This window comes from Lonchura striata, chromosome 3 (assembly GCF_046129695.1).
Source record: "Lonchura striata isolate bLonStr1 chromosome 3, bLonStr1.mat, whole genome shotgun sequence".
NCBI classification, from domain to species: domain Eukaryota; kingdom Metazoa; phylum Chordata; class Aves; order Passeriformes; family Estrildidae; genus Lonchura; species Lonchura striata.
Genome location: NC_134605.1, coordinates 51556223 through 51582206, shown reverse-complemented (window position 1 = coordinate 51582206; position 25984 = coordinate 51556223). Strand labels below are relative to the sequence as shown.

Below are 25984 nucleotides of genomic sequence, written 5' to 3'. Positions count from 1 at the left end.
TGCCCCGCGCCGCCACACCCACAGGGGGCGCTGCGCCGCACGGCCGGGCCACGCAGTGGAGCCCGGGTGCGCGGTCTACGACTACTACTACTACTACTACTGCTGCTGCTGCTAACGCCGCTGCCAACGCCGCTGCCCCTTCGCCCCTAGAGCGCCGCAGATGGCGCCGGCACCGCGCAGCGGGGCGGGGCCGGCGGCGAGCGCCGCTGAGCCTCCTCCCCGCTAGCCCCGCCCCTGGGCCCGGCGCTTCCGCCGCCGCCGCCGGGCGGAGGGGGCGGGCTGCCCGCGGCGCTGGGCGCTCCCCACGCCTCACTTTCCGGGCGGCGGCGTGCGCAGGCGCGGGGGAGGCGCGCAGGCGCGCGGCCGCGTGGGCAGGCGGCGGGGGGAAGGTGCGAGCAGCCGCCCGCGCGCGGCCGCCGGCGGCGCGTGTGTCCCGTGTGTGCCCCCCCCACCGCCGCCGCCTCCCCCGGCCCCGCCGCCGCATGCGGATGGTCCGCGGCGTTGGAAGATGGAGGGGCTGACGCTGAGCGAGGCGGAGCAGCGCTACTTCTGCGACCTCTTCTCCTACTGCGACACCGAGAGCACCAAGAAGGCGGCGTCCAACGGGCGCGTCCTGGAGCTCTTCCGCGCCGCGCAGCTGCCCAACGACGTGGTCATGAAGGTACGGCCGCCGCCGCGGGGCCCCCGGGGGTCGGCGGGCCCGGCCACCGCCCCGCCGTGTCGAGATGGCCCCGGCCCGGCCCTGCCCTTCCCCTCCGCCCGGCCCGCGCCCCCTGCCCGCCCCGCAGCCCTTGGGCGGGGGTCGTCCCGCCGGCGGGGACTCGGGGATTACCGAGTCTTGGGGGTTGGAAGGGACCTGTGGAGGTCTTCTCGTCCAACCCCTGCCGAGGCAGGGTCCCCTGGAGCAGGTGACAGGGAACGCGCCCAGGTGGGGTTCGAGTGTCTCCAGAGAGACTCCGCCACCTCCCTGGGCAGCCTGGTCAGGGCTCTGCCGGCATCGGCTGAGGAGGCTCTGCCTCGTGCTCAGGTGGAACTTACTGTGATTTAGTTTATGGCCACTGCTCCTCATCCTGTCGCTGGGCACCACTGGAAAGAGCCTGGCACCCTCCCCTTTGAGATATTTACATGCACTAATGAGATCCTCTCTCAGTCTTGTCTAGACTAAACAGGCCTAGCTCTGTCAGTCTGTCCGGATAAAAGAGCTCCAGACCTTGATCACCTTTGTGTCCCTCCGCTGGACTCTCTCTGTTAGCTCCTTGTCATTCTTGTACCGAGGAGCCCAGGACTGGACACAGTAGGATGGAGCTGTTTGACCGGCCACCTGAACCCCTCCAGCTGCAAGGGGAGGGCAGGGGGCACAGCGAGTTGTGCACCGTGCACCCTGTGCCAGCCTCCCCTCCCCTTATGTACCTCCAACTGCAGGGCTGGGAAGGGGCTGGTGGTGTCTCTGCTGGCAGCCTCCAGCAACTGGTAGGAAAATGTTCCATGCCAACAGAGGCCGTCCATAGCGTGAGAACTGTAGAGTGTAAAACTGAGAATGAGTGAGATTGTCCCCATGATCTGCTGATGAAGGGCAGCATAGAAGGAAATTTGGTTTTGTGTCCTTGGGAGCTACTGACACTGGTCCACTTCACCTAAGCCATGCAGTCTTTTTTGGACATCACTTGCTGGAAGGTATTAACTTACCTGTAGTCAGCCAAATGTTTCTATTAACAAAAAATGTGGTGTTAAGACTGACACGGGCCCATACTTGCAGTATGTATGTGCCCAGTTTTAGCATTTCCTTGGTCAGGTTATGTCTAAGACGTGTAGCAGTATTGCAGAGCTACCTGCATAGGAAAGGGAAAGTCTGCTTTGGTGTGCGTAGGTACACATTTGAGGAACGTATTCCCAGTGAACCATTCTTATGAATGGCTATTTGTAATAATTTGCTGCTTCTGCAGTTCCCTCTGTCATTGTTCAGTGCTTTAAAGTGTGCGTAGTCTTTTAAGCTCCTGTGGGTAAACCTGTATTTAGAAAGCCATGCTGCCTTTTGTGCAGTTTCATCCTCAGCCTAGTGAGATAACCAGCACGAAGTATTAAACTTACTATTGCTAGAAACATAAATTGCAAGATACTGAAATTCAGTGCCAGGAGAACACTTACTGACTAAGGTTACTGTTGGTGTGTTTTGGGCTTCCCAGCTTGGTTAGTTGAAATGAGTTTAAGATACAATGAGGTGGAAGAAGGCTGAATAAGAAATGGTTCTTCCTGGTAAAACCAGTAATCTCTTATTTGACGACTTGCTATACTGGACTTAATGGTAGGAGAGTCTGCGTGCTCAGTATTATGAGTAAGGTTTCTCAAGGGCCACCCATGGCTGCTTTTTGTTTGTAGCAAGCCAGTTTCAGAAAAATCATCCCAGGGAAAGTGAATGTTTACATCTTTGCTGTGTTTAGAAGTTTCTTTTACATAAAACTTGTCTGAATCAGTGTATAGTAAGCTAGTGCTAGAGATTTTACTTTATGCAGGAATTTAGTGAAAGAACTTGGAAAGACCTGAAAAAAGTGTCCACAGGTTATATCCTTGTCTTTTGCATAGGAGGTCAGATATTTTCCTGCAAAGTAGACTTCATCTGAAGAAGAGAGACTACTCGGGCATCATTCCATGGGTCCTAAATAAATTAGCTGAAGTAGACCTGGCTTATCACTCTAGTGATCTCAAGGAGAACCTTGCAGTTAAAATGGCAAACAAGATATTAGATTGCCTGAGGAATGAGACTGTAAATAGTACAAAGAAAGTTGAAATGCCCTTAGCAGTTTGACCCATTATGAGTATCTTGTGCAGTCGCAGTTGGTCACCTGTAAAGTACTTTGTCCTTTGAAAACAATTTAGTTGTGTAGTTATTTTGCATACTTCTTAAGGTATGGCTCTACACCAGGTTAACACAGGCATAAATATATTGGGGTTCTTCAAAGGGAAGTTGCATTTGATGCTTTGAAAGCTGAGACTATGTAACTTAAACCTCAAGATGAAGTAGCTTAAGAAATGAATCCTGTGAAGGAGGTGGAATTTTCTTTTGACCATATGAGTGCTATGTTTTTACCTGTTCATTTGAAGCACCTGATGCTTGTGGGGAAATGAACTTGATTCAGTTACTTAATCCTTACATAATCCTGGAATGCAAGTGTAGTACTGGTCACATGAATGCTAAGTACTTTTGTAGGTGTGCAAAACATAGCGTAAAATGGTCGCTCTTCAAGCTCACGGGGAGCAAGTAGTCCTAAGGAACTACTTCCTAGTTTTTCCTTTTCAGTACTACAGGTTGGTAGGTACCTTTGAATAGTTCAGAACTAATTCCATTGGAAATGAAAATGTCTGACACTTGCATTTTTAGATTCATAACTTGTTTTACTTGCAAATCGGTTGTGTAAAGGCTGGATAGATGTGCAGCCTCTTTTGCAAAGAGTTATGTCCTTGTAAGAGATCTGTCTCACAGAAGCAAAAGTTAATATGTGTGTCTCATTGTTCCTAATCAATTTCATTTCTCCCTCTGAGGGACACTGTCAGCTCCCTGTTCAGTGGAGATAAATGAACATATAGAAGACTGAAACAGTTACGGGTGTTGTATACCATACTACAGTGTCCTGGGAAAGAAAAGCTCAATGTCTATTTTGTACACATCTACAAAAGGACAGCTTTATTATCAGAACAAAATAATATACCAAAGATGCATATGTCAGAACACCAGTCTCTAGTAACCCACATTTATTCTTTATGCACATCCCTGAAATGAGCATTAAGGTACAAGACTTGCATAAAGGACAGAATAATAGTACACGTGTTGGGGTAAGAACTCCAGCTACTTCACAACAGTTGTGAGTCTTCAGATCGCTCTCAGTGTGTGGTTTCACATTGCAGCTGACAAAAATCTAATGGTGAGTTGGCACTGAAGAAGGGGCTCCTGTCTTCCCTTAGCCTTGTGTTCCTTCTTGCAAAGACACTCATGCCTGTCCAATGGTGTTGTGGGCAGAAAATTAATCACAGCTTTTTGTTGGTTATACCTCTGTATCAGGTGACAGTGGGGTTGAATGAATACCAGTTCTAGCACAAGAAAGGAGGCAGGAAAACTCTTTGACAGAGGGGAAGTAGAGAACTTTCTTTGTTCTAGAGCAAAACCCTGGCATGGAGTTTGTTGGCTTAAACCAGTGTAAGATGGAGCTGGCTCTCGCTTTACTTTGAACAGGCAGTGAGCTGGTTCAGGAAGCTTGTTCAGCCAAAAAATTGGAAGGTTTTGTCAATTGTAGTTTTCACTTGCCTCATCTTGTGTCTCAGTTGCATGTACTTTGGTGTTTGTATGTGCAAGCAGCATGACACAACATGAGTGATCCTGAGGAGCTGTCATCCACCGTATTTATGCACTTCAGGAGCTTCCTTTTGCTGGAGTTCCAGCCTGGTCCTGTGCACTGGATGTTAGTTGGCATTCATTATGTGCCTGATACAAAAGAAACGTAGTTGCCTGTTCTGGAGTGGCTGCAAGGAGGAGCATGCTCAGGGAAATTGGCTTCAATGGCATGTTTCGTATCTGACCTAAACCGCTCATGTATATACGCTAGTAAGGTCAGTTTTTGGTGTCTCTGCAGTGATGGAGAAATTGCTTGTAAAAGCTACAGTTAGTGGAAAAAATGCATTGTGAAACTCATTGCTTGTGTATTGAACGAATGTAGTAGCTGTTCCATTTGATTTGTAGAATTCTTACTTAGGTGACTTAATCATAGAATGTTTTCTGAATTTGTACTCTTGATTATGAATCACAGAAACTTCACCAGACAAGAAGCAAGTCAGTGATGCATATGATACTCATCTGAAATAAATGAGTCAGAGCATCTTGCTTTAAAATACAACATTACTATATAACTACAAATGTGTGAGTATTGGCATGTATCTTCTCTAAAATGAATGAACTGTCATCTTCAGTGCTGGCATTGTACAGCAGTGTTACCTAGCTTCTAATTTAGTGTTAGAAAGTCTTTGACAGAAGAATGACACAATTATGCCCAGTTACTTCAATTACAGTAATCTTCCATTAGTCCAGTAAAAATCTAGTGTGAAGCTGTTTTTGGCTCTTGTTAGCCACTTTCAAGCTTTTTGTTTGTTTTTTAAGGAGTCATTACAGACAGATTAGTTTTTCTTCTTTTTTAATTGACAAAATTACACTCTGGTTGTCTACCTGAAGTCCCTGTCACAGTTTGCTACCCTCACATCAGAAGTTGTAAGAAAGTGCATACCCCATGATGCAGCTGCCTCATTGAGAAGTCCAGACTCTGAGATGCAGGTGTGTTCTGTTGTTCTTGGGGTGGTGGTTTTTGGAGACAGAGGGAACAGAAGTGGTGGTTTTCTCAAATGCCAGAGCTTATTTGCTGACAGGCAGCACAATTATAAAATAATTACAGTCCATAGGCAGAACATGACAAAATGAAATTGCAGGTTCTTGATTTAAAATGTTGGCTTCTTTGTTGGAAAATGGCTGTAGAGAGAAAGGGATCTAAGAAAATAACAGCTTGTTTGCAATTATTGTGTTGTTGCAGTTACTGTTTCAGTGAATCTTCCTACAGAAAGACTACCCGTTTGTCAAATCAATAGAGTCTACTAAATGCCGGCTTTGAATGGAAGTTGAGCCAGGGCCTAGGATTGCCTGTTTGGTAGAGACATGCAGAAGACTCAAACTCATTCTGGTTAATTTGCTGAATTTATTATTCTCCCCAAACTGATGGGGTGAGAAATCACAATTCCTTATACATAGCAAATTTCATGTCTTCCTTTCAGTCATAGGAATTTGGAGTATATTTAAAATAATAGCACTTTTAGATCTTTAAAAAATGTATGCTGTGTAAAAAGCTTTCTTCTCTAATACTGACTAATAACTAGTCTGTAACAAGCCCAAATGAAAAAAAATCACTTTATTTACTCCAATTCATATATTTTGTTTATTATTTTAAATCTTATATTAAAATATCACTTAGAAAATATTTTAAATTAGTTTTGATTTCTTCTGAGGCAATATTCACAACAGGTCATTATCAAGGTACTCTTGCAGTGTAGATTCCTCCAACTATAGCCATTTTCTTAGTAATATGTAGTATTTTTTTAGCCTGAGCACCATAAAATTGATGACTCTGTAGACTTACGATTATAATGTTACCTAACTTAGATATAATTTTCCATCTTAATATCTTTTCATATAGAATATGGTGGCACGCACATATTAGGCTGTATCCCAGTCCTCATTTAGTAAACAAGAGTTGTTAAAAACCTGTTGTAAGTGCTTGGATCTGAGTTAAAAATAACTGATTTGTGAATCACCTATTTTTCCCTTCAAATGTCACTGTAATAGCATATTCAGCATCTTTTAGCTGAGCAGTAGGTTGGCTTTGATTCACTATATTGATAGGATACACAAGGGTGTACTTTGTTATTGCCAGGAATGGCTTTTAATCTGCTGTTTATCCTGTGAATTATGCTTTGAGTTTCTGTAGAATTCTGGTAAAAATGTTTATTTAAGTGATGTTACTTTCACAGAGACTATACTGGGCTTAAAATTAATTTATTTTTACAGTTAATTAGTTGGAGTGGTCTCATATCTCAGCAGCATTTAGGAAAAGAACAGTCATTGTTTTTTGAAACAAAAGACAGGAAGTTATGGCAAAACTGTAGGACTTTAGATTAAGTCTACTAGACTTATATTTATTTTTAGTGGATTTATTGGTGTAATTGGTTTTGAGCCTTTGAAATTGATATTCATACTGTACAGTCACTTACATAGTAAATAATTCCTTAAGTCCATGTGCCAACACAGCACTCAGATAATTTCAAGTATCACAGCTCAGCTTAGTTTGAAAACAGTTTATTATTTTCTTTTTAAAAGACACATGACAGGAGGGGTGATTAATATCCTTTCTGACATAACTGGATAGAATTCTAGAATTGGAAATGTCAGGGCCTTTGGCAAGTGTAGCTGTCTTAGAATCAAGTTGGCTGTACAAAATTATGGATTGTAAATTCGATCTTTTACCGGTGAAAGCAGTTCTTTTGTGTTATAAACTTTAAGTACTTCACTGACTCTGAAAAATGGCAAACATACCTTCATCTTAATCTTCAGTAAATGTTACTTGCAGATACTGTGAAATTACAGGACTTTGCTGGCAGTCTCTGACTTTTCAATTGTATTTACTAGCTCTCAAAATATTAGTCCTTGCAGACAAGTTTCCTACCTATTTAGTCATAAATATTTGCTGTTTTAGGTTAGTCCTTTGTGTAAAATTCCTAGATGTCAGTTTGGAGTTCTGCTGTTCTTTTAAATTAGTTTGAAGTCAAAAGTGAGTGTGGGAGAAATACGTTGACTATCAGATTTCTCACTGGAGTTCCAATAATGATTAATGTAAGAGTATATTTCCCTCTTATTCTCTTTTCTTCAGCATTTCTGTTGACCATAAGGATATTCTTAAGCCAAGAATGTAATTCTTTCTAAATAAATATACCAAGTTGGTGATCATGTTCATGACTTGCTTATTTTTCAGACACTAACCACCTGGGGTTAGTGTCTGAAGAGTTAAATTATTCCTATACTTGTTATACAAAAAATACAGCATAATTTAGGCATGTCTGACTAAGTATAGGAACTGTGTTTTGAGAGATTAAAAGACTTGGAAAAGATGACAGTCTGACCTGAATTTCTGGAATGATTGACTTCTGATGTCTAAAGTGCTGCTGAACTATCCTAACAGAGTAATGAGTATGCTCAGTTTTGACTATATCTTTCAACTTCACTAATCCCAGAAAAGGATGACCAGGACTGTATAAAATTTAGCATTAGATGCTGACATACTTCTGCTACAGTCTAGTAGTTGGGAATTTTGTAGAAAACTGTCATTATTGTTACCATAGTGTGAATGACTTGGTTTTTCTAATTTGAAACATCTTTAGGTCTTAAATTTTTTAATGTTAACAGTGGAGTCTCAAGTGTAGCTCCACTAATAGTAATTGTGCAGTTTTTAGAACTTTAACCAAGGTTTGTTTAAACTTTGGTAGACACATCGTTAAGGCTTCTTGGCCTCAGTGGGAGAAGGAGAGCTGTGCAAAGCTAAGTAACTAATTAACAGTGCTCAGATTGATACTCGGAGAAAAAAGGACTGGTGTGGGAAAGGAGTGTAAAGTAATGGACACAGTATCTTCAGGTAAACTTTAATGAATGTGCTCAGGAATAACAGGAACAGATCAGGACAGTCCTATTTGTTCAGGCCACAGTATGACCACTAAATCTGGGATCAGAGAATGCCTTAGTCTTCGTTTTACATTTAGCAAAAGAACCAGAAGCTTGTGCTCATTTGGAATTTTTCTCTGTTAGTAGTGTTCTGGCATAATAATGGAAGGTGATGTGTGGGGAAAATGTTAAAACTGAAAAAGAAAATTATTAGCAAAGAATATCAATCACTGGAATGCTTCAGTTACATAGAAGATATAAAAATGAAGATGTCTATATGAATGCTCCTTTCTTCAGCTTTTAGTATTATGGGAAAAGTATTCAACTTAATGCTACATGGTAGGAGTACCCACAATTAGAATATCTGTGAAATGTCTCCAGTGCCTGCTGAAGCTAGATGCTTTCTTGATAATTATATGCAAGTAATTCCATTCATTTGTTTGTGCTAAGGAAGATAAATTACATTTTGAAGATTGGTAGAGCTTCAGAAGTTATTTACTCACATAAACTTCAACCATAAGAAGAAGCAAACAACACATAAAGTTAGGGCAAACTTGGTTAGTCTTCATAAGTATTCAGCTGGACTTTTCAATTATTGCAAGAATAAGACCAAGTGCCTCAAAAGATTACAGATGAAGAATGTCATTCTGTGTGTGCCAGCTGGGGTTTGTTTGCCATTTCTGCTTCAGGCTTTGCTTGTCAAAAATATAAACTGCAAACCTAAAATCCAAGTTTCAGCTCTTTGACGTTGACCAGTGACAGATACATGCTATAAGATTCATTGCAGTTTCTTCACAAAAACTTGTACTTTTTCTATTGTAAATAAAGCCTGTGAGTAAATAACTTCTGAAGCTCTGCTGAGGTGTTTGTTGGTTGTACAGTAGACAGATTCAGTTTAATAAAAGAGAAAATAACTAACACAGTAACTTTTTGTTGGCTTACTGAGTGGAGTAATCACATTGTGTGCCCAGACAGATAAGCAGCAGTTATTGCTCAGGAATGGGGAACTACAGCTGAGAGCACAGGAGGGAGGAGCTATTTAGGTTAAGCAGTAATGTGAAATTACATAGTTAGAGAACACAGGTATGTGGAATATCTCACTTTAAACAAGCCTCTCTTTAGGCATCAAAAATAAGAAATGGTTCTTGTAGTTCCCCAGGCTGTCTTTTGCTCTTTCAGATTTTTTTAAAATTTCCAGTTCTTCTGGCTGCATTATTACCATTTCTGCCTGTAAAGTATCTTTCTCATGAGCACCTACTCTGCCAAAGAAAAAGCAATAGAGAAAGTCTTAATACAAACAAATAGCAACTCTGCCTTGAAGTCTTCCAGGTGTGATTTTTTTTACTTGGGAGGATGGTAGTTGCTCTCTAAGTGCGTGTTCATCTGGCTATCTGTATTTTCCTTTGTTGGTGCTACTGAACATAACAGAAGGGTGTAGAATTCTTTATTCTTCCCTGTTTTTGAGGGTATATGACAATATTTTCTCTGAGTTGTAGTCAAGTAGGGCAGTCTATTTCTCTAGATAGTTAGAAAAATGGCTTCTCTTAGTCAAGGTCTTGTAGTTGCATGTAGGGTGCATCTACCTTATTTTTGTGGATTGATGGGTGGTGGTTGCCATGTACTACCAAATCAGAAGGGAATTCCTGACCTCTGTAGAGCCATAGAGCTCTACATAAGAGGCTCTGCAGGTTAGATTCATGTGTAGAGATTGTAACAGAATTGCAGAAGCTGTTAGTAAGACCAGAAATTTTGATTCTGAGTGGAAAAATCAAAAAAGCTACTACTACATTAGGAAGTGTCTTTAATAAATGGGCCTAATGCACTGGGAATCTTCATGCTACCAGGAACAACAAGAGGTGTTGCAGACAACTTTTGGAATGGGTCAAGTTCAGCAATTACCCAAATATAACTGTTTCAAAAAGCACCACCAGTAATAAAAGTTCTATGAGGTTTTTGTGTGGTGTCATCATATTCATTTGTTAAGAATTTATCAATCATAAATCAGAGTTTTAAATTTCCAGTGGTTTTTGCTACTTTTCTGTTAACAAAGTGAAAGCATGACTCCAGATCTGACGACCTGTACTCAGGGAGTGGGTATGCTTGTAAAACAGATCCCAAAGTACAGGGGCAGAATAATTCCTCTGAGCCTTAAAGTACTAGGTCATTTTTTGAACAGCTAATTATTTCTGATGTGATTAATTCTGAAATTTCCTTTAACTGAAATAGAGGTATGTTTGACCCTTAAATGACCTGTAGAATGGGAAATCTTAGTTCTAAGTATCTGCAGAGAATTGATTGTCCAAGCAGATGAGTAGCTTTTTCTTCCTTCCACTGTGGATCTGTGTAGTGCGAAAATCAAGGGCAGAGAAGTATTAGGAGAAGCTCAGACAGTAAGAGACTCTAAATAGTTGACTGCCAGAGAACGTGTGTTGTCTTGGAAGTCCTCCAGCACTATTGGTTTTATTTCTTTCAAAGCCTGTGTTCTGAAGCCAGGTTTGTGGAATTGACTGAAATGTATCTTCATGGAACAATCAGTAAAACCTTACTATTTGTTATGCAACAGAGAACAGTAATAACCTAAATATATACTCTGTGCCTTGGAATTCTTAGTATCATCTGATTAACTATATTTACTACAATGCCTGAGTACCTAATAAGATAAATGTATATGTTAGAGGTAATTTTACACTTGGCTGTTCAGCAGCACATGAACATTTTCTGCTTCACACTGACTGAATATTAAATATAGCAATATTCATTATCCCTCACAGATACATTTTGCAAATGATCTTTGGAGAGGAGTAAGACTGTTGAAATGTTTGCAATGTGTTGAAACATAGACTTCAGAGCAATACTTGGACTGTTTCTTTTAGTTGCATTCGTTTTTTATCTGTCTACAGTTGTTTTTTATTTGTGTCCCACCTTGTGCCAAGCTTTGTGGAGTCCTTTGAAAAACTGGGTCAGAGACTTGACTTGGTTAAAAATAACTTATCAAAAGAAGGATCTTTGTCAGTTCTCTGTCTTGTTCCTGTTGCACAGTGCAACACCTGTTGCATCTGTGAAGCTACCTGTCAATGGATATCTTTGAAGATAAGTTAAAAATTCTAACTAATATTAGCAGACTAATCAGTATTGCTTTGTCCAGTTGACAATAGGTGGGAGACTGTAGTTAGAAAACTGTGCCAGGCTGTGGTCAGCAATTAGTGAGGTAGATTTAGATAAATAAAGTGACAGGAATTGATCCAACAGCAGTTGCAAAATGTGATTAGAAGATAACAAATTGGGAGGACAGAAATGTATTCAAGCTAGGAAAAAATGAATGAAAGAGATTTTCATAGTTCTTCTGTGTGTAGGAATGATCAGGGAGTTTTTTCCACTACAGTAGCAATGATTAGGAAAAACTTTTTCAACTTACATCACACATCCCTGAATTACGTTAGAGATGTGGCTAATTTTTGTTGTAGCTGAGGTGAGTGGAGTACATGACTTCAGGACATCATCATTGTAGGACAGAAACCACTTTGAGGTTGTATTCCAATAAACTTTTAAGTTGCAAAAAATTCTGTCATACGTTTTTAGTTTGAAACTCATTAATGAACTACTGCATATGAGATATAGAAATAACATTGTTATGATACATTTTAAAATTTTAAACTGTGAATTAAAATCAGTCCATAATCAGTTACATTCATATTAACTAACAAAACTAACTATTCGTATTAACTAACAAAAGCAAGTTACTATATTTAATTTTTTATCTTAAGTAAACAAGTTTTTTTTTAATGTAATACTTGTTTTTCATTTGAAGGTTATTGTTAATATGCACAGTAAAACTCAAAATTGTTTTCTAAAGTACAAGTATATTCATATGGTTTGGTTTAACTGAAGTTTGTATCAAATATGTATAATGAATGTGAGAACTTGTTTTTTATTTCAGGTGCATGGTTTACTCGAAATTGTTCATGGTCTTTGTTAAATTTAAACATAAGAGAGAACTTCGTTACTGTAAAGGTGATCACTCAAAGAGGTTGTCTAGAGAGGTTGTACAAGTTTCCCTGCTTGGATATATATACTCAAAATCCCAACTGGACACAGTTCAAAGCAACCTGCTGAGCCTGCTTTGAGCAGGGGGAATGGAGCAAATGATCTCCAGGGGACCTTTGCAAGTTCAACTATTGTGTGATTCTGTGTAGGGTTTCTTTGTGTTTAACAATTTTCATGTTTATAGTCTTGGTGTAAGACTTCTTTTTTAATCAACAACGTCCTAGTTTGGATGAGATGATAAAAAAAGTCCTCCTCTAAGTTTGTGCACTCCCCCTCCCATCAGCACACAGCATGTGTGTTTTAGCTTCCAGCCTGCTAAAGTTGTCTTCAGGTCTTGCCTCTTGCCACCCTCTGGTACGGAACAGTAGGTACTTAAGTAACTCTCTCCAAGCAGATGAAATATTTTTATCTTTTCTGTGTAGGTGGCATGCATGTTGCTTCATTTATTGTTTTAGCATTGATGTCATCCCTGTTTAAATACTGTTTTACTTTTGCATGAATAATATTTACAGATAATGAGCTTCATTTGCCTTGTAGAAGAGCCTGAGGGCAAGGAGACTGTGATATTCTGGAAGATATTCCCAGAGAGATTTCATGAGTTCTGGGAAGTGTGTTTCACTGCATTTGATAGAGAAATCATTTGTTCCACTTCACCTGGAATTTGTAAAGGTTCACAAACCTCTTGAAGTTCAAGGGCCTCTTATTTAAAAACTATAAGGGCTCCAGAAGGTATCTGCTTGAAACAGTGCCCTTTTATAATATACTGCTTCCCAGCCATGTCTGGTGTCTGCCAACTCCTGGTATTTCTGATGCTGTTGTTACATATTTGTGGTATGATGACTGAACATGCAATTTAATAATTCACAGCTACTGCACAGAGTTGTGGCTTTGTGAATTTTTTGTTTGTTTGGAGTTTTTTTTGGTGTTTTTTATTGAGGGCTTTCAACAATTATGGAGCTTTACTGAGTTGTTTGCCTTACTCTAGTAAATTGCAGTAGTGTGACCTCAGGTTCTTCATATCTAAGGAGATAAAACAATTGTGAAGCATTTTGTCTTGAAGATGGCTCTGCATTCCTTGAAGAGTTTAGGGAAATTCCTTATCCTCTCTCTTCTTAAGCAGATGAAAGCCCTAAATCTCAGAGAAGCAGTTATTTGATAATTTTTTATTATTATTCCCCCATTCAGTATAGCTTATTACCTGTTTCATGTTTCATTCCTGCTTCAGGGAGTTTCCAGGTACTCTGTTTTGAGTATGTTTGGGCATGGTGTCACTAAGCAGAGGAGTTTCCACTAGATACTTGCATCAAATGATTTTACTCAACCTTCAGGCATGTTTCTAATTAGGTTATAGTCTGTATTTGAAACAGAGAACTCCTTTAGCTAGCTATGAGTGGATTTGACACCTCTTGTTCAGTTTTTTGAGGGGGGTGGGTGAGGAGGACTGGGTAATTTTTTGTTTTGGGTTTTTTTGTAGCATTAGCTTTTTGCTCTTCTTGATACTTATATCTGGTGTATTTATATATATTTACTTTGCATCCATGCTTGCATTTCCTTTCTCATACTTACCTGTCACAGTAGCTTAGTTATTAATTCAGTTTTTGACGGAACTTTCTTTTCCCTACCTGGCAGTACTGAAAAGCTCCAACAAAAGGTAGTTTTTAGTTCAGCCGTGACTTTGAAATTGCACAAAACCATTACTGCCTAATGATTTCATAAGCTCAAGATGCCTCTATCATTGCTTCTTTTCATAAGACTTCATGAGAGTCTAGTAAACCCACCTGTTGGTGCTAGGCCACTGAATCCACAAACTTTTTCTATTTTGCTTGTAGTCAAGTATGTGGATGTTCCATCAGTCTTCCAGCATACAGCGCTTTAAAAAAAGAATTGCTTTTGATGTCACACTGGTTTTGATTCCTAGCTTCTCTTGAATCTCCACTGCTTTAGCTCTACTATTTATTTAAACTCAGGATAATTATTTTTGGCATTAGGTTGAGTAAAGGTTTAGATGTTGATGCCTCAATTTTTATTGGAATTGTCATCTGTCAGTTTGCACTGTCACTTCTTTCCTGGTGGAACTTTCTGTAGTCCAACCAACCTGTTGAAATTAGTGTGTTGTGTTCAACTGTATTGAATTATTTTTTTATTCAGTGGATTTTGGAAAATGCCCTGTGATCCCCTGACTTTTCTCCAGACATCATACTGCAGAATTATTATGGTGGGAAAATGCATATAACAGGAGCTGTGGGACAATATGTGAAGTGGATGCAGAATCAGACAACTGATTTAATGCAGAAATTTTTGTCCAGCAGGATTTGAGCTGCATGTACAGCCCTAAACATCTTCTAACTTTTTTGGAACACAAACACTTAGTTTGTCAACTTCCTGCACCATTCTGGGATGGGTTTTACAGCAGCTTATTTTCATGATGTTCCAGAATCCTGGTGCATGGCAAGGAGATAACTAAGTAGTTTTTTGTTGAACTGCATCTGGTGTAGTTGTAGTTGATAAACTCATCTGATTCATTGGATGGAGTTACTGAAGTCTGTTTACTGATCTGGTGGTGCTGAAGCACACAGGCTAACAGCTTTGCGCATTGGATGGCTCAGTTATTGCTGTGTGAAAATTCACTTCTTCATCTGGAACTTGCCTGCAGGCAGGGCCCCTCTGCACTTGGAACAATGTGTCCTCTGAAAGCTGGAAAACCTTTCAGGACAGATTTTTCTAAGTCCAGTAGTAATACATGCCAGTTAGTTCAAAAATGTGCAAATGTACAAGAGACCAGGTTTGCCAACAAGGGAACATGACTGAGCTCATGTGGGAGGAGTGAGCTTGTGGGAAGCGTGAGGACAGAAATTCATGCCCATGGATGTAAATTAGTCTGAAAGTCTCTGCCCTATGGTCACAGGCAAAGTTTCATGCCTGGAATGAGATTCAAGGAGAGAAACTAGTAATATTACAAAAAGATGAAGGGTCTCTAGAGAACTATCAAATCCATGGGATTAGATGGGGTCCTTCTGAGCATCTTGAAAGCGCTAGCTAATGTTGTTGCAAGCCATCTTTCTTTTTGAATAGTTGTGGAGGGTTGCATCTCAATAACTGGAGAAAGACGTTACAGTCAACTTCAGGAATGTAAAGGAAGATTTATTTGGGGAACTGCATGGTGGTCAGCTGTAGTTTGGTCCCTGAGGAACTGTGGAGCCATTCTGTTTAGAAGCCATTTCTAGGCATATGAAGGTGAAAACAGTAATTAGGATTACCAAGAATATTTGACCACCAGATTGTCTGGAACTGTGGTTGAGGAAAGAGAAGCAGTGATGCCATCTACATTGACTTCCAACAAGTGTTTCACTTGGAGCATTACAGTCGAGATGAGACTGCTCAGTAGATAAAAAGGGAGTGTGGATAATTTAACTCTGAGAGTCTGATTTGTAATATGTCGTGCTTAGTATCTTATCAGTGACCTGGCAAAAGCTGGAATGCCCTTCAATAAGATTACAGGTCATCATTGTGGACTGGGATTCAGTATGTTTGAAAACATGGCGTGCTCCTCTGAAATGTATGAAATCTGTATAGCTGTTGTGTTTAAAATTTCTTTCTATAAGTAACTGTGTTTCATTTCAGATTATGGAGCTCTGTGGTGCAACAAGACTTGGCTATTTCGGAAGAAGTCAATTTTACATTGCTTTGAAACTTGTTTCTGTGGCCCAATCTGGTCTCCCTCTAAGAGTGGAAAGCTTAAATTCAGGTAAAACACACGATTGAGGGAGTGGGGATTGAGTTGCTGAGTGCAATTATTGGTAGTTGTCTTACATATTCTTACAGAGTAACCTTGTAGATTATTGGGATATATCTTTATCTGTGTTGTTAATTTAAAAATGTGGAGAAACTGAGAGAGTATTTTCTTACTGTGCAGTAAATACAAGTTGAAGTACCTTACTCATTGAATAAGTATTGCATTCACCATGGGATGAACGAACAACTTGTACCTACTACGTAGGAGCAAGTTAATTCTATAGATTACTGATGTGAGAAATTGTGTGCCATGTCCTCTGAGTGAAGTACTAAGAGGAGTAATGTAAACTGGAAGGAGAAGATGAATGCAACATTTGCAGACTTTTGTAGCTGCTGGATTTCCAAAGCCTTGATTGCAACAGAAGGTTATCTTTTTTAACATTACATTTCTTTGCACTTGATTTGACAGTTTTTTCCCTTCTAAGAGCAGATATGCAGATTAGTTTAAGATTTTTTCCTAGTGAAAAACATGACCTGTAAAAGATCTTTGAAGTCTGTTGTCAGCCATATCACGTGTTACCCTATGTTTCAAAGGTCAGCTGTGGTGTGGGTGGTGAAATAGGTGAAACAGGAGGAAGGCTTATTCTAGAAAGATGATTTAGAGCTGCAGGAAGAGCTTTGATGTGAGGCTCTCCTGTAGCCTTCTGAATGAGATAAGTGGATCCATGTCCTTGTTGTTCTGTAAGATGAAAAGAGACTTAGGAAGATGAAGTAATGAGTTTTAAGGCATTATAGCCCTTGCATTATAGGACACAACTCAAAAGCTAAAAATAACTTTGGAGCACAGTTTTGCCTTAGAGTGATTTTCCTAATAGATTTCATGTCCGTAGAAAAATGTTATGATTTTTGTATGCTAATAAATAAAAAAGATGTCTTAGGAGTTTTTTGTCTAAAGGATATAGATTAAGCAGCAGTTAAGGAGACTCTTGAAAACCATCTGATATGACTGAAGTATTTGACAAATCTATAAAAAAGAAATTAATCACTTTGTATACTCTCACAGTTATGTTCATTCTAGGTTCATACAAATTCTTTATACTGATTTCATGGGGTTTTGTAGCTTTTTGGAAAAGTGCATTGTTTTAGTCAACATTTTGGTAGTATTCAAGTCCCTGTTTATAAGCCACTGTGTGTTTATAAAGCATTTCCCTAGTTTTCCTTATGTGTTCCCTAATCTAAAGCTACAGCAAGTTGTAGCAGAATGTCCTATAATGGGAAAAGTGGGAAAAATTTCTTCAACTCTTAATATTGATAAAACTGGAACTTGATCAAACAATTGTGGAATTTCTCATAAAATGCCTGTTGGAGAAGGAAAAGACAAATCTGTAGTAGGCTTTTTACAGGGATTTTATAATCTTGGTTTTATTTTAATGCAAGGTACCTTAACCAGAAGGAGGTTTCTGTTAAAAAAAAAAAAAAAAAAGAAATCACAATAATTTGATTTCTTTGAAATCTTTGAAGGAAAGATTTAAATGAAGGTACAGAGTTAATTTGAAAATATAAAATATGCTGCTAAACAGTTAACAGTGATTGGAACGTTAATTTCACATTGATAATTTCCTTGATTCATGATAATATTAGAATTACTTGTAATGATTTCTGAACTTCTAGGAATAATTTTCTGTAACTGGTTCCAAGGCTACAAAATACACCAAGTACAATAGAAAGAATATTTATTTTTACCCTGTTTTTAGCTATGGTCTCTTGCAGTGGTTCCAGTCCTATCTATGAATTTCCTGCTTCTAGAATGATTCAAGGCTTGTTGTAACAGCTAACTCAATTAAAATGCAGCAGGCTGATAAAAGGATTCTGAGCTTTGCTAACTTAGTTCTGCTTACATTCCATCTCCAAGATGTCTTTAAGACAAACTGTTAGAGCCAACCCAAACTAAGCTAAGCTGTATACTCTTTGTCTCTTCAGACACTTTAAATTAGTTAAAGCTTATATTTTTGGACATCTACTTTTTAGCTTTCCATTTTATGCATGTTTCATTGATTTTTGTAAGTTTCTTAATTCTTTTATCTTGGGAATTTCTTTCACCTTCCTACTTTTTCCTTTTGTATTTTTGTATGTCTTGTCAGTAGACATTTAGTTTATCTGAGTTACTGAGTGGAAACTCAGTCAAATTTTAAATACCAAGTCTAATGTAAGTGTGGGACAACTGGTTCGTAAGTACTCTTTTGATTACTCAGATGGGCAGTAGAGTAAGAATACTGGCATTAGTTATTATACTACAAGCCTCCAAAGCTCTTGTTCCTTCAGAAAATTTTCCTTCGAGGAAGCTAAAAATTGAGATATGAATGAGCAGTGTCTATTTCAAAGCAATATTTATTTTTTAAGTATGGAGTACAGGTTTTGGTGGAAAAAAATATTAGGAAGGATGTGGGCATGAAAAGTACAGAGAACTCTTTAATATACTCAATGTCAAGGGTTAGTTCCATTCATGACAGCTCTCACGTTTATTATTGAGGGATTTCTGAATGGCAACAAATGCTGTAGTGTTGAAATGAGATTTTTCTGCTGTTACTGGAAAAAGTCAGAGAGGAGAGAGGTAAAAATAGCAAGTTAGTCATGCAGGAGCTTAGTACAGCTAAACAAACCTATATTTATCTAGTCTTGCTTTTAAAGAAGACAGTAGAGTATTTTGTGTTTCTTTTGAGTTCTCTATTATTTTGTGACTCGTGTAGGCACAGCTGATTGCACAGACTTCCCCTGTGTCAGTTGGATCATCTGGTGTCTGTATTTTCCTGGTTTTGCAGACATATACATTTTCACTTGTATGCAATGGCTTTTTCACTTTTGGCTGGCCATGGTTTGCTGTTTAGTTATATTACTTTCCTACTGCAGCATGGGGTACAGTGCTCATGTAATAAACAGTATCCAATTTCATCTTGTATTTTAATATAGTTGTAGTACCACTGACTCATTCTCAGTACCAGAAGTAATTTAAGTAAGCAGTCAGCAAGAGAAATTAAATTGAGCCATGCTTGTAATTTTGTTTTGTGTTGGAGACATAATTTCCAAATAAGCTGTACAGCAAATTCACAATTTATGTTTATTCAAAGTGGAGCACTAAGAAGATTGCAGTTGGGAGAAAAATGGTAGAGATCTTGTAGTGGGAAATTGAAGGTTTATGTAGTCTCATTTCTATGTTGGGCTACTCTGAACCATGGTACATTAAGCTAATGGGATTCCTAGCATTTTGTAGAAACTTTACATTTTAGTTTTTCATATCAAAGTGAGGTGACATTGGAATATTTCCAGTATTCCAAATGAGCTAATATAGCTTTTGTTGTGGAAAAGTATGCATAGATGTGTTTAAGCAATAGTCACACTCTGTGGTACACCTAGATCATATTATGTGTTGTAAATATGAATGTGACATTAGCTCACCAAAAGATGATGCTGAATATACTGCAGTATTTTAGCATTGGTTTTCCTGATGAACCATTTTATATGAAGACTCTAGTTCTTTATATGTGCTAGAAATGGTAGAAAAATTTTGAAAATGATGCTTCTGGAATTTAATGTCGACAAATCTAGCAAAAAATGAGTTAAATACAGCTTATCTGGTTGCTGCTGCATTTAGTGCACAAGTTGTGGTGCAAAGCTGTAGTGGAGCAATGTGAAGTCATCTTTGTGTACCAAAGTCAGAGTTTGGGTAGCAGAATAGGTATTTGCTTTTTCCAGCTGTGAGGTGCTGGCTTGACTATAGCAGCAGTCTCAGTGTGTAAGGAATTGAGTCACGTGTGAAATTTTAACTTCAAAATAGAGCAGTGTTTTTATTTTTAATCATCATATTTATGTATGGTAAATATCCTGCTTTTCTTTTTTTTTCCAACAGTAAAGGACCTCCCTCTTCCCAGATTTGTTGTGTCAAAGAATGAACAAGAGTCAAGACATACAGCCTTGTATTCTTCAGATGCTGATAACCCAGCTTCATATTCAGGTGTGATTCCTCCTCCTCCGCCTGGCAGGATGCAAGTCAAAAAAGGCTCTGTGAGCCATGACACAGTTCAGCAGCGTACATCAACTGATCAACAGGTGAATTAACTTAAAAGATTAAATGGGATTCTTAATCACTATTTTGCTGTGTAGATGTCAATTTGATAGGGCTTCTGAGCTAGGTTACTTCCAATATAGTTTCTTAAAATAATTATACTGACATATATTATACACAAAGACCATAGCTGCCTCTGAAATACTTGCATGTAGGAGACATTTTTTACGCCATCTTAAAATCTGTGTTTAAAATATTGGTAGTAATGGACAAAGAATTGAGACAAAAAAGAAATTCAGTGTGTAAGTTAGGATGGCAAATATATAGTTATAGTCATTATGATGTTAATAGCTCATTTATTAAATTGTTCCCATCAGTTTCCTGATCATTGGAATGGTGGTACTGAGTGCCATGGAAGACTGAATTTCTAGGGCTTCAACATACTCCAATATAAGCAAATCTGGTTAAAAAGTCTGTAACTTTTCACAGTAGTTTTTTTCTGCCTCACGTCTTATTGTTCAGCAGTTTAACTGTTAAGGATGAGAACTAGAAAAACAGACCAAAGTTTTCAAATAGCTCTTTCTTATGTTTTAATGAGAAAACAGATTACTTTTTGTTCACTGTTTTTTTTTTTCATTTTCAATGCCAAGATGTCTGAATACTATAAAGAGTTAGAACTCTGTGCCTTCTCATACACATTTCTTTTGTTTTGCTCTTTGTCCATGAGGAAATCCTTTCCGATTGTCTTTTCTACAAACAAGAGCTGAGTACAAATGCTAAATTTTGCTCGGCATATGCATTGAATTACCTGTTTTCTTCCCCATGGTGTGCTTTTTTTCTGGGCTTATTTTGTAAAGAATTGGGGGATTTCCCATAGTCTCTGTGGGAATCAAGGAATCACTCATAAACATTTATTAGTCTCTATGGAAATAGCCCAGACTGATCCAATATAAAGAAAAAGTAAATTAGTAGAGGAAATCCATAATCAGTGTTTGGCTGCAACTTCCTTTCTTTGAAAGAGAAGATAATAATGCAAAAAGAGCTAGTGTAGGTCTCAAGATAGCTTTTTGCTGTCTAGTTTTGGTTAGGTGTGTTTGAGAGAGCCACCGAGCACTTTGCACATTGCAGATTTCCTAAATCTGATTGTGAGGTTTTAGTTGGGCTGAAACTGTGTTTTATATGCTTCCATCATGATGTTGAGTTTATTTAGTGAACAGTTGTAATTTGATACAGGAATCTGTAGTGGCATAATGTCAAAATAACAAAAAGAAAAATAAATCTGGTGTTTGAGGTCTTCAAGTTTAGAATAAAGAAGCCTCATATTCACAAAAGTGTATTTGCATCCCAGTTTGATTTCTCTGTCTTGGCTGATAAAAACTTGGTATCTCTTTTTTACTCAAGGCTGTCTGAGATCTTCAGAATAAACTCTGTATCTAAGTCCTTGGAGTAATCTGGCCCAGAAAGCAGACTTGGAACAAATGTAACAGATAAGACAGCATTGAGTCCAGCAGTTTTAAGTTTCACGGTGTAGAACATCTGGGAAGTGTTGTCACCCTGTTGTAAAACTAAACAATCTGTGGCTACTGCTACATTTCTGACTGTACAGCAAACTCATTCAAGCAGCCTTCTTGTCCAAATCTAATACTTAGATTCAGTAGAAATAAGCTGAGAGAGGAGTTTGAGCCCAGGTTTCTCATTTACCATATAAATATTCTAATTGGGTTGTTTTATAAAAGATGTGTACTGCTTTTATCCATGTTTTCATGGAAATTGGTGATTTAGTTGTCTTGACCTGGAGATACCATTCATATTTATACAATTTAGAGAGTTTCAGATTACGAATTCTTACGCCATCTTTTTGACCAATGAGTATTTGAAGAGATGAAGTCTAAAAAGTAAATCACAATGTGTCATATTCCTAAGGATCACTCTTACTTCTGGAGGAGTATGTCAGTTAAGCTTGGATATTTCACTCATGGAGCTTATCATGTACTTGTTAGATTCTCCATTAGCAAATTTAGGAGTTTGTTTTTTCTTAAACTGTTTGTGACTTTGATAATATGACCAGCACTTGAGAATGCATTGATTTCTTAAAATGCTATGGCTGAAAGATAATTTGTATGGCATCATAAGGTATCTTAATTTTCATCTTTAAGAATGACTATATGCAGATTTCCATATTGGTGAGATTTGTCATGCTTAGTATAATATCTCATAATCACAAATAATTTATGTAGAAGAACTTTACTCAATATGTTGTCTGCTGAAATTTTCTAGGTAAAACTATTTCAATGCATTATTTCAGCAATTTCCTCAATGAACTTTACTTGGAGGCAGAGAATTGGGAAATAGCAGTTAAGTTGTGCTTCCGAAGAGTATCTATAAATGATTTTGTGTAGCTTTTGTAATGTATAAATACAGCACTGGGCAGAAGTTTATATCTTTTTAATATTGTTAGAAGGTGACTGAAATCATGCTCTGCTGTCATGGAAGCTGCAGAACTGATTTTACAAGTCTAGCTGAGTAATGAATGATGCCATCCCTTACTGGATAGCATGTTAACTGCACATCCTAGTGGAGATAAAACACTGGGTGAAAATATTTTTTCCTTCTGACAGAATTTCTTATTCCTGTAAAATAAAGACTAAGTAGATTAGAGCACTTCTGCTGACAATGTGACGTCTATATGAGCACTTCGGTGACATAGGTATGCTACCACAGTGTATCTACATATCTATACCTTGATAGTAGCAGCTATGTTACTGAAAATGTTAGTGTACTGAAAACTTTCTTAGAAGAAACAGCAGTATTGAGATTAGGAAGAATTTTGTGTCTTCTGAAAGTAGCTCACGAGTGACTAAATGTTCTCAGTGTTGGAGACGTTTTTTATTTTGCTGTTAAAGCCAAAAAACAAGTATTTTTTCAGAGTTTAAGTATGACCTGATGTTGATCAGGTACTGCTTTAGGATACTTTTACCTCTTTTCCAGGAAGGGGAGTATCTAGCTTCAATACATATTGAGACTTTAACATCTGGAAAACACATATCTGACAAATGCTTATGGACTGAAACTTTCTATACCCCTGTGAAAATAAAAGGTAAAGCTGAAGGTACTTGTCTGCCTATGGGTGCCTTAAGCATATTACTGGCACTCCAGATCATACTGATTTAGTGCTACGTCAGTGCAACCTTAAGAGGAGAAGCTCAGATTTGGTACCTGTAGCAGTGAGAATTTGATAATTTCAATTCTTTCAACTGTATGAAAACTAGTGTGATTTTATTTTAAGGTTCTGCTAGTAGTTCTGGTAGTTTGTTTCTATGCACTTCTGTTTTGTGGATTAAACAGGTAATTTCAGATAAAATATACCTGGTTTACAAACACAGAACTGGAAAAGATCTCATATGTAATTTTATTATTATAAGAAGTTTTTAAAAAGATCAGGGTTCTCTCTTGAAATTGTGAAGCCTTTTATTCCACACTGGCTTTGTTGGGGAAAACTATTCCAGGGCCTTAGTAGGAATATTCATGGGAATATGGTGGGAATTCCCACTTAACTCAGCCTGCTCACTTAACAACTTTGTCATTAGTATTAGCTGCAGGGCACTACCAGTATTTACTGGAAAACTATTGCATTCTACTTTAGCTCTGTTTTGCTTGACAAAACAATCCGTAGTCTCAGTTTCATTTCATAAAGTAGTTACCAGTAATCCTTAATCCTTCTCTGCCTGTGATCCAATTTGAATTTGCATTCATTGAAAATATTTTGCTACATTTGTATTTCTTGGTCCAAGTGATATTTCACCAGTATTAATACTATTTTGTAGGGTTATTTCTTGTATTTTCTTGATATGTCTCACCTCATATATTTTGGCAACTGAGTAAAGCAAGTCTGTCACATTTGACATACTGTAGGTGTCTGATACATGACCTGTTCATCCAGTCTTCTCTTTATGGCCTTTAGTAGTAAATGTTCATTATGCAAGAAAAACTGTATTTTATATTTTAAAATCTGATAGCTGATTGTTCCCTATGTCCTGAAAGGGATCCATCTGTTTGCTGCCTTACATTTGTTGTTAAAATTTGTAAGCATGCTATGTAGTGTGCATAATTGGTTATCTAAAGTATCAGATCAGGTTATTGTCCAAATCAGTCATTCAAGAGGATTATTAGAAACTTCCCTTCAACCTTGTAATTCCCATTTTAATACAATCCAGCTTTGCCCCTTCTATAGGCAGTTCCTTTTTACCTTAGATCCTTGTATTAATCTCCACATTGTTGGAACTATCCTGTATGACACCCCATTGAGATAATGCTCAGCTTCAGGTTAAATGTAGTGCAGTTCCTTTGTTGAGGAAATCACATAAATACCAGTATCAATTCTCATGCTATGATTGAGCTCTTTTTCATTTGTCTCTGGTTTAATTATTATTTTCATCAATTGGCTGAACCATATATCCTGCCTTGAAAAATGTATAGTGTAACAAGTGGAGAAGTTCTCATTGAACCTTGGGCTGTTTTGATCTTTGGTATGAAGGCCAGTTGATTAAAAAAATTTGGTTTCTACAATGCAATTGCCATCTCTACATAAATCTTTTTTCATTACGGATCTGGTAGCTAACTCATAAGCAGGCTGGGTGGTTGTCAGGACCTGGATCATAACACCTTTATAGCTGTTCTTTAGATATGACGTCTGGCTTCATTGCATCTCGAATTCTCGTTAGGCAGTTTTCTTCTGACCTGATGTGTGCAACCCAGGAAAAGGTTTATAATCTCATTTGTCTCATGTATGCTTATAATGCCCTTGTGAGGCTGAGATCCCTCTGGACAGTATTGTCCCTTTAGCACCTTATCGTGTTGCCTTAAGCCCGTTTATTTGACTTGTCTTCATTAAGGCTCTTCTTTTAGTCATATATTATATCACCTTTTTTAATCCATATGCTATTTTTAGTAACTTCTTGTCAGTTCAAAAATACCCAAATTACGAGTGCTTCAAGTCTCAGTTTTGGAATTCCAGTCTGACAAAAATGCTTTTTTACAATGTTTTTAAACGTGATTTTTTTTTTTCTTAATTAAGATATACTACTAAATTTTTGTCTGGTAGCTATAACCTTTTATTTTGATTAGTTATTGACAAAGATGTCCTCATTAGTTTGATTTAACATGAAAATGTTAACCATTTATGTCAACATGCCTTTTTTAAGATATTTTCTGGAATCATTTGAAGAGATAAAATAAGCGCCTTAACATGGTAAAATACAGAATGTTGTAATTTATTTGATTTTTTTATAGAGATTTGTCTAGAGGGAAAATGAAAGGTAGTTGTTTAAATGTAATTGCATTGAAAATACTAAAAAAATTATAAAAATAAGATTTTAATAGTAGCTGATCTAATAAGCATCTTCTACAGTGTGCAAATGCTGAGTAAAATTTTCAAAGTTCCCAAAGGGATTAGGTGTGTAACTTCAAATGATTGAGCTACCAGTAAGCTAAATAATGCAAACTGCTCTCACATGCTACACTTTGGGAGAGCAGATCACTTAGGTTCTGTATCCTAATTATCTTTTAAAAGTTGGATTCTAGATATTTCAGGCTTTGAAAGACCAGAGAATGACAGCAAACCCTTACTTGCTCAGCTGCAGCAAATGCATTCATAAACTCTCAAAATGCTATCACATTATGCAAATGAGTGTTGCAGCTCAGAATAAAGTTGGTTCTGATAAAATTACTGCCTCTGTTTGCTGAATTGTGAAGCTCAAGACAAAACTGAAGTGGAAAATTGTACACCAAACCATGTTTTCTAGGTAAAACTGATAACTTTTTATCCAGTGTAAAGGCAAATACATAGTCAATAACCTATATACAGGGGTTAGATGAACCTGTATATAATTGCAGTTTCAGTAAATCTCTAT

At 38.1% G+C, this 25984-nt stretch overlaps 1 protein-coding gene across 10 annotated transcripts in view; it reads left to right on the top strand.

Annotated features, from left to right (window-relative positions):
- The first annotated feature begins 438 nt into the window (after window positions 1-438).
- The window catches only part of REPS1 (RALBP1 associated Eps domain containing 1), a 63701-nt gene continuing 38155 nt past the window's right edge, over window positions 439-25984 (top strand). For 7 of the 10 annotated variants that reach the window (XM_021553084.3, XM_021553088.3, XM_021553085.3 and 4 more), the window contains exons 1-3: window positions 440-661; window positions 15905-16028; window positions 19920-20119. In XM_021553084.3, the coding sequence (XP_021408759.1) occupies window positions 509-661; window positions 15905-16028; window positions 19920-20119 (477 nt within the window). In that variant the 5' untranslated portion in view covers window positions 440-508. Of the gene's footprint in view, window positions 662-15904; window positions 16029-19919; window positions 20120-25984 lie in introns of all 10 variants that reach the window. The other 3 variants (XM_021553086.3, XM_021553087.3, XM_021553081.3) reach the window with 1 other exon arrangement.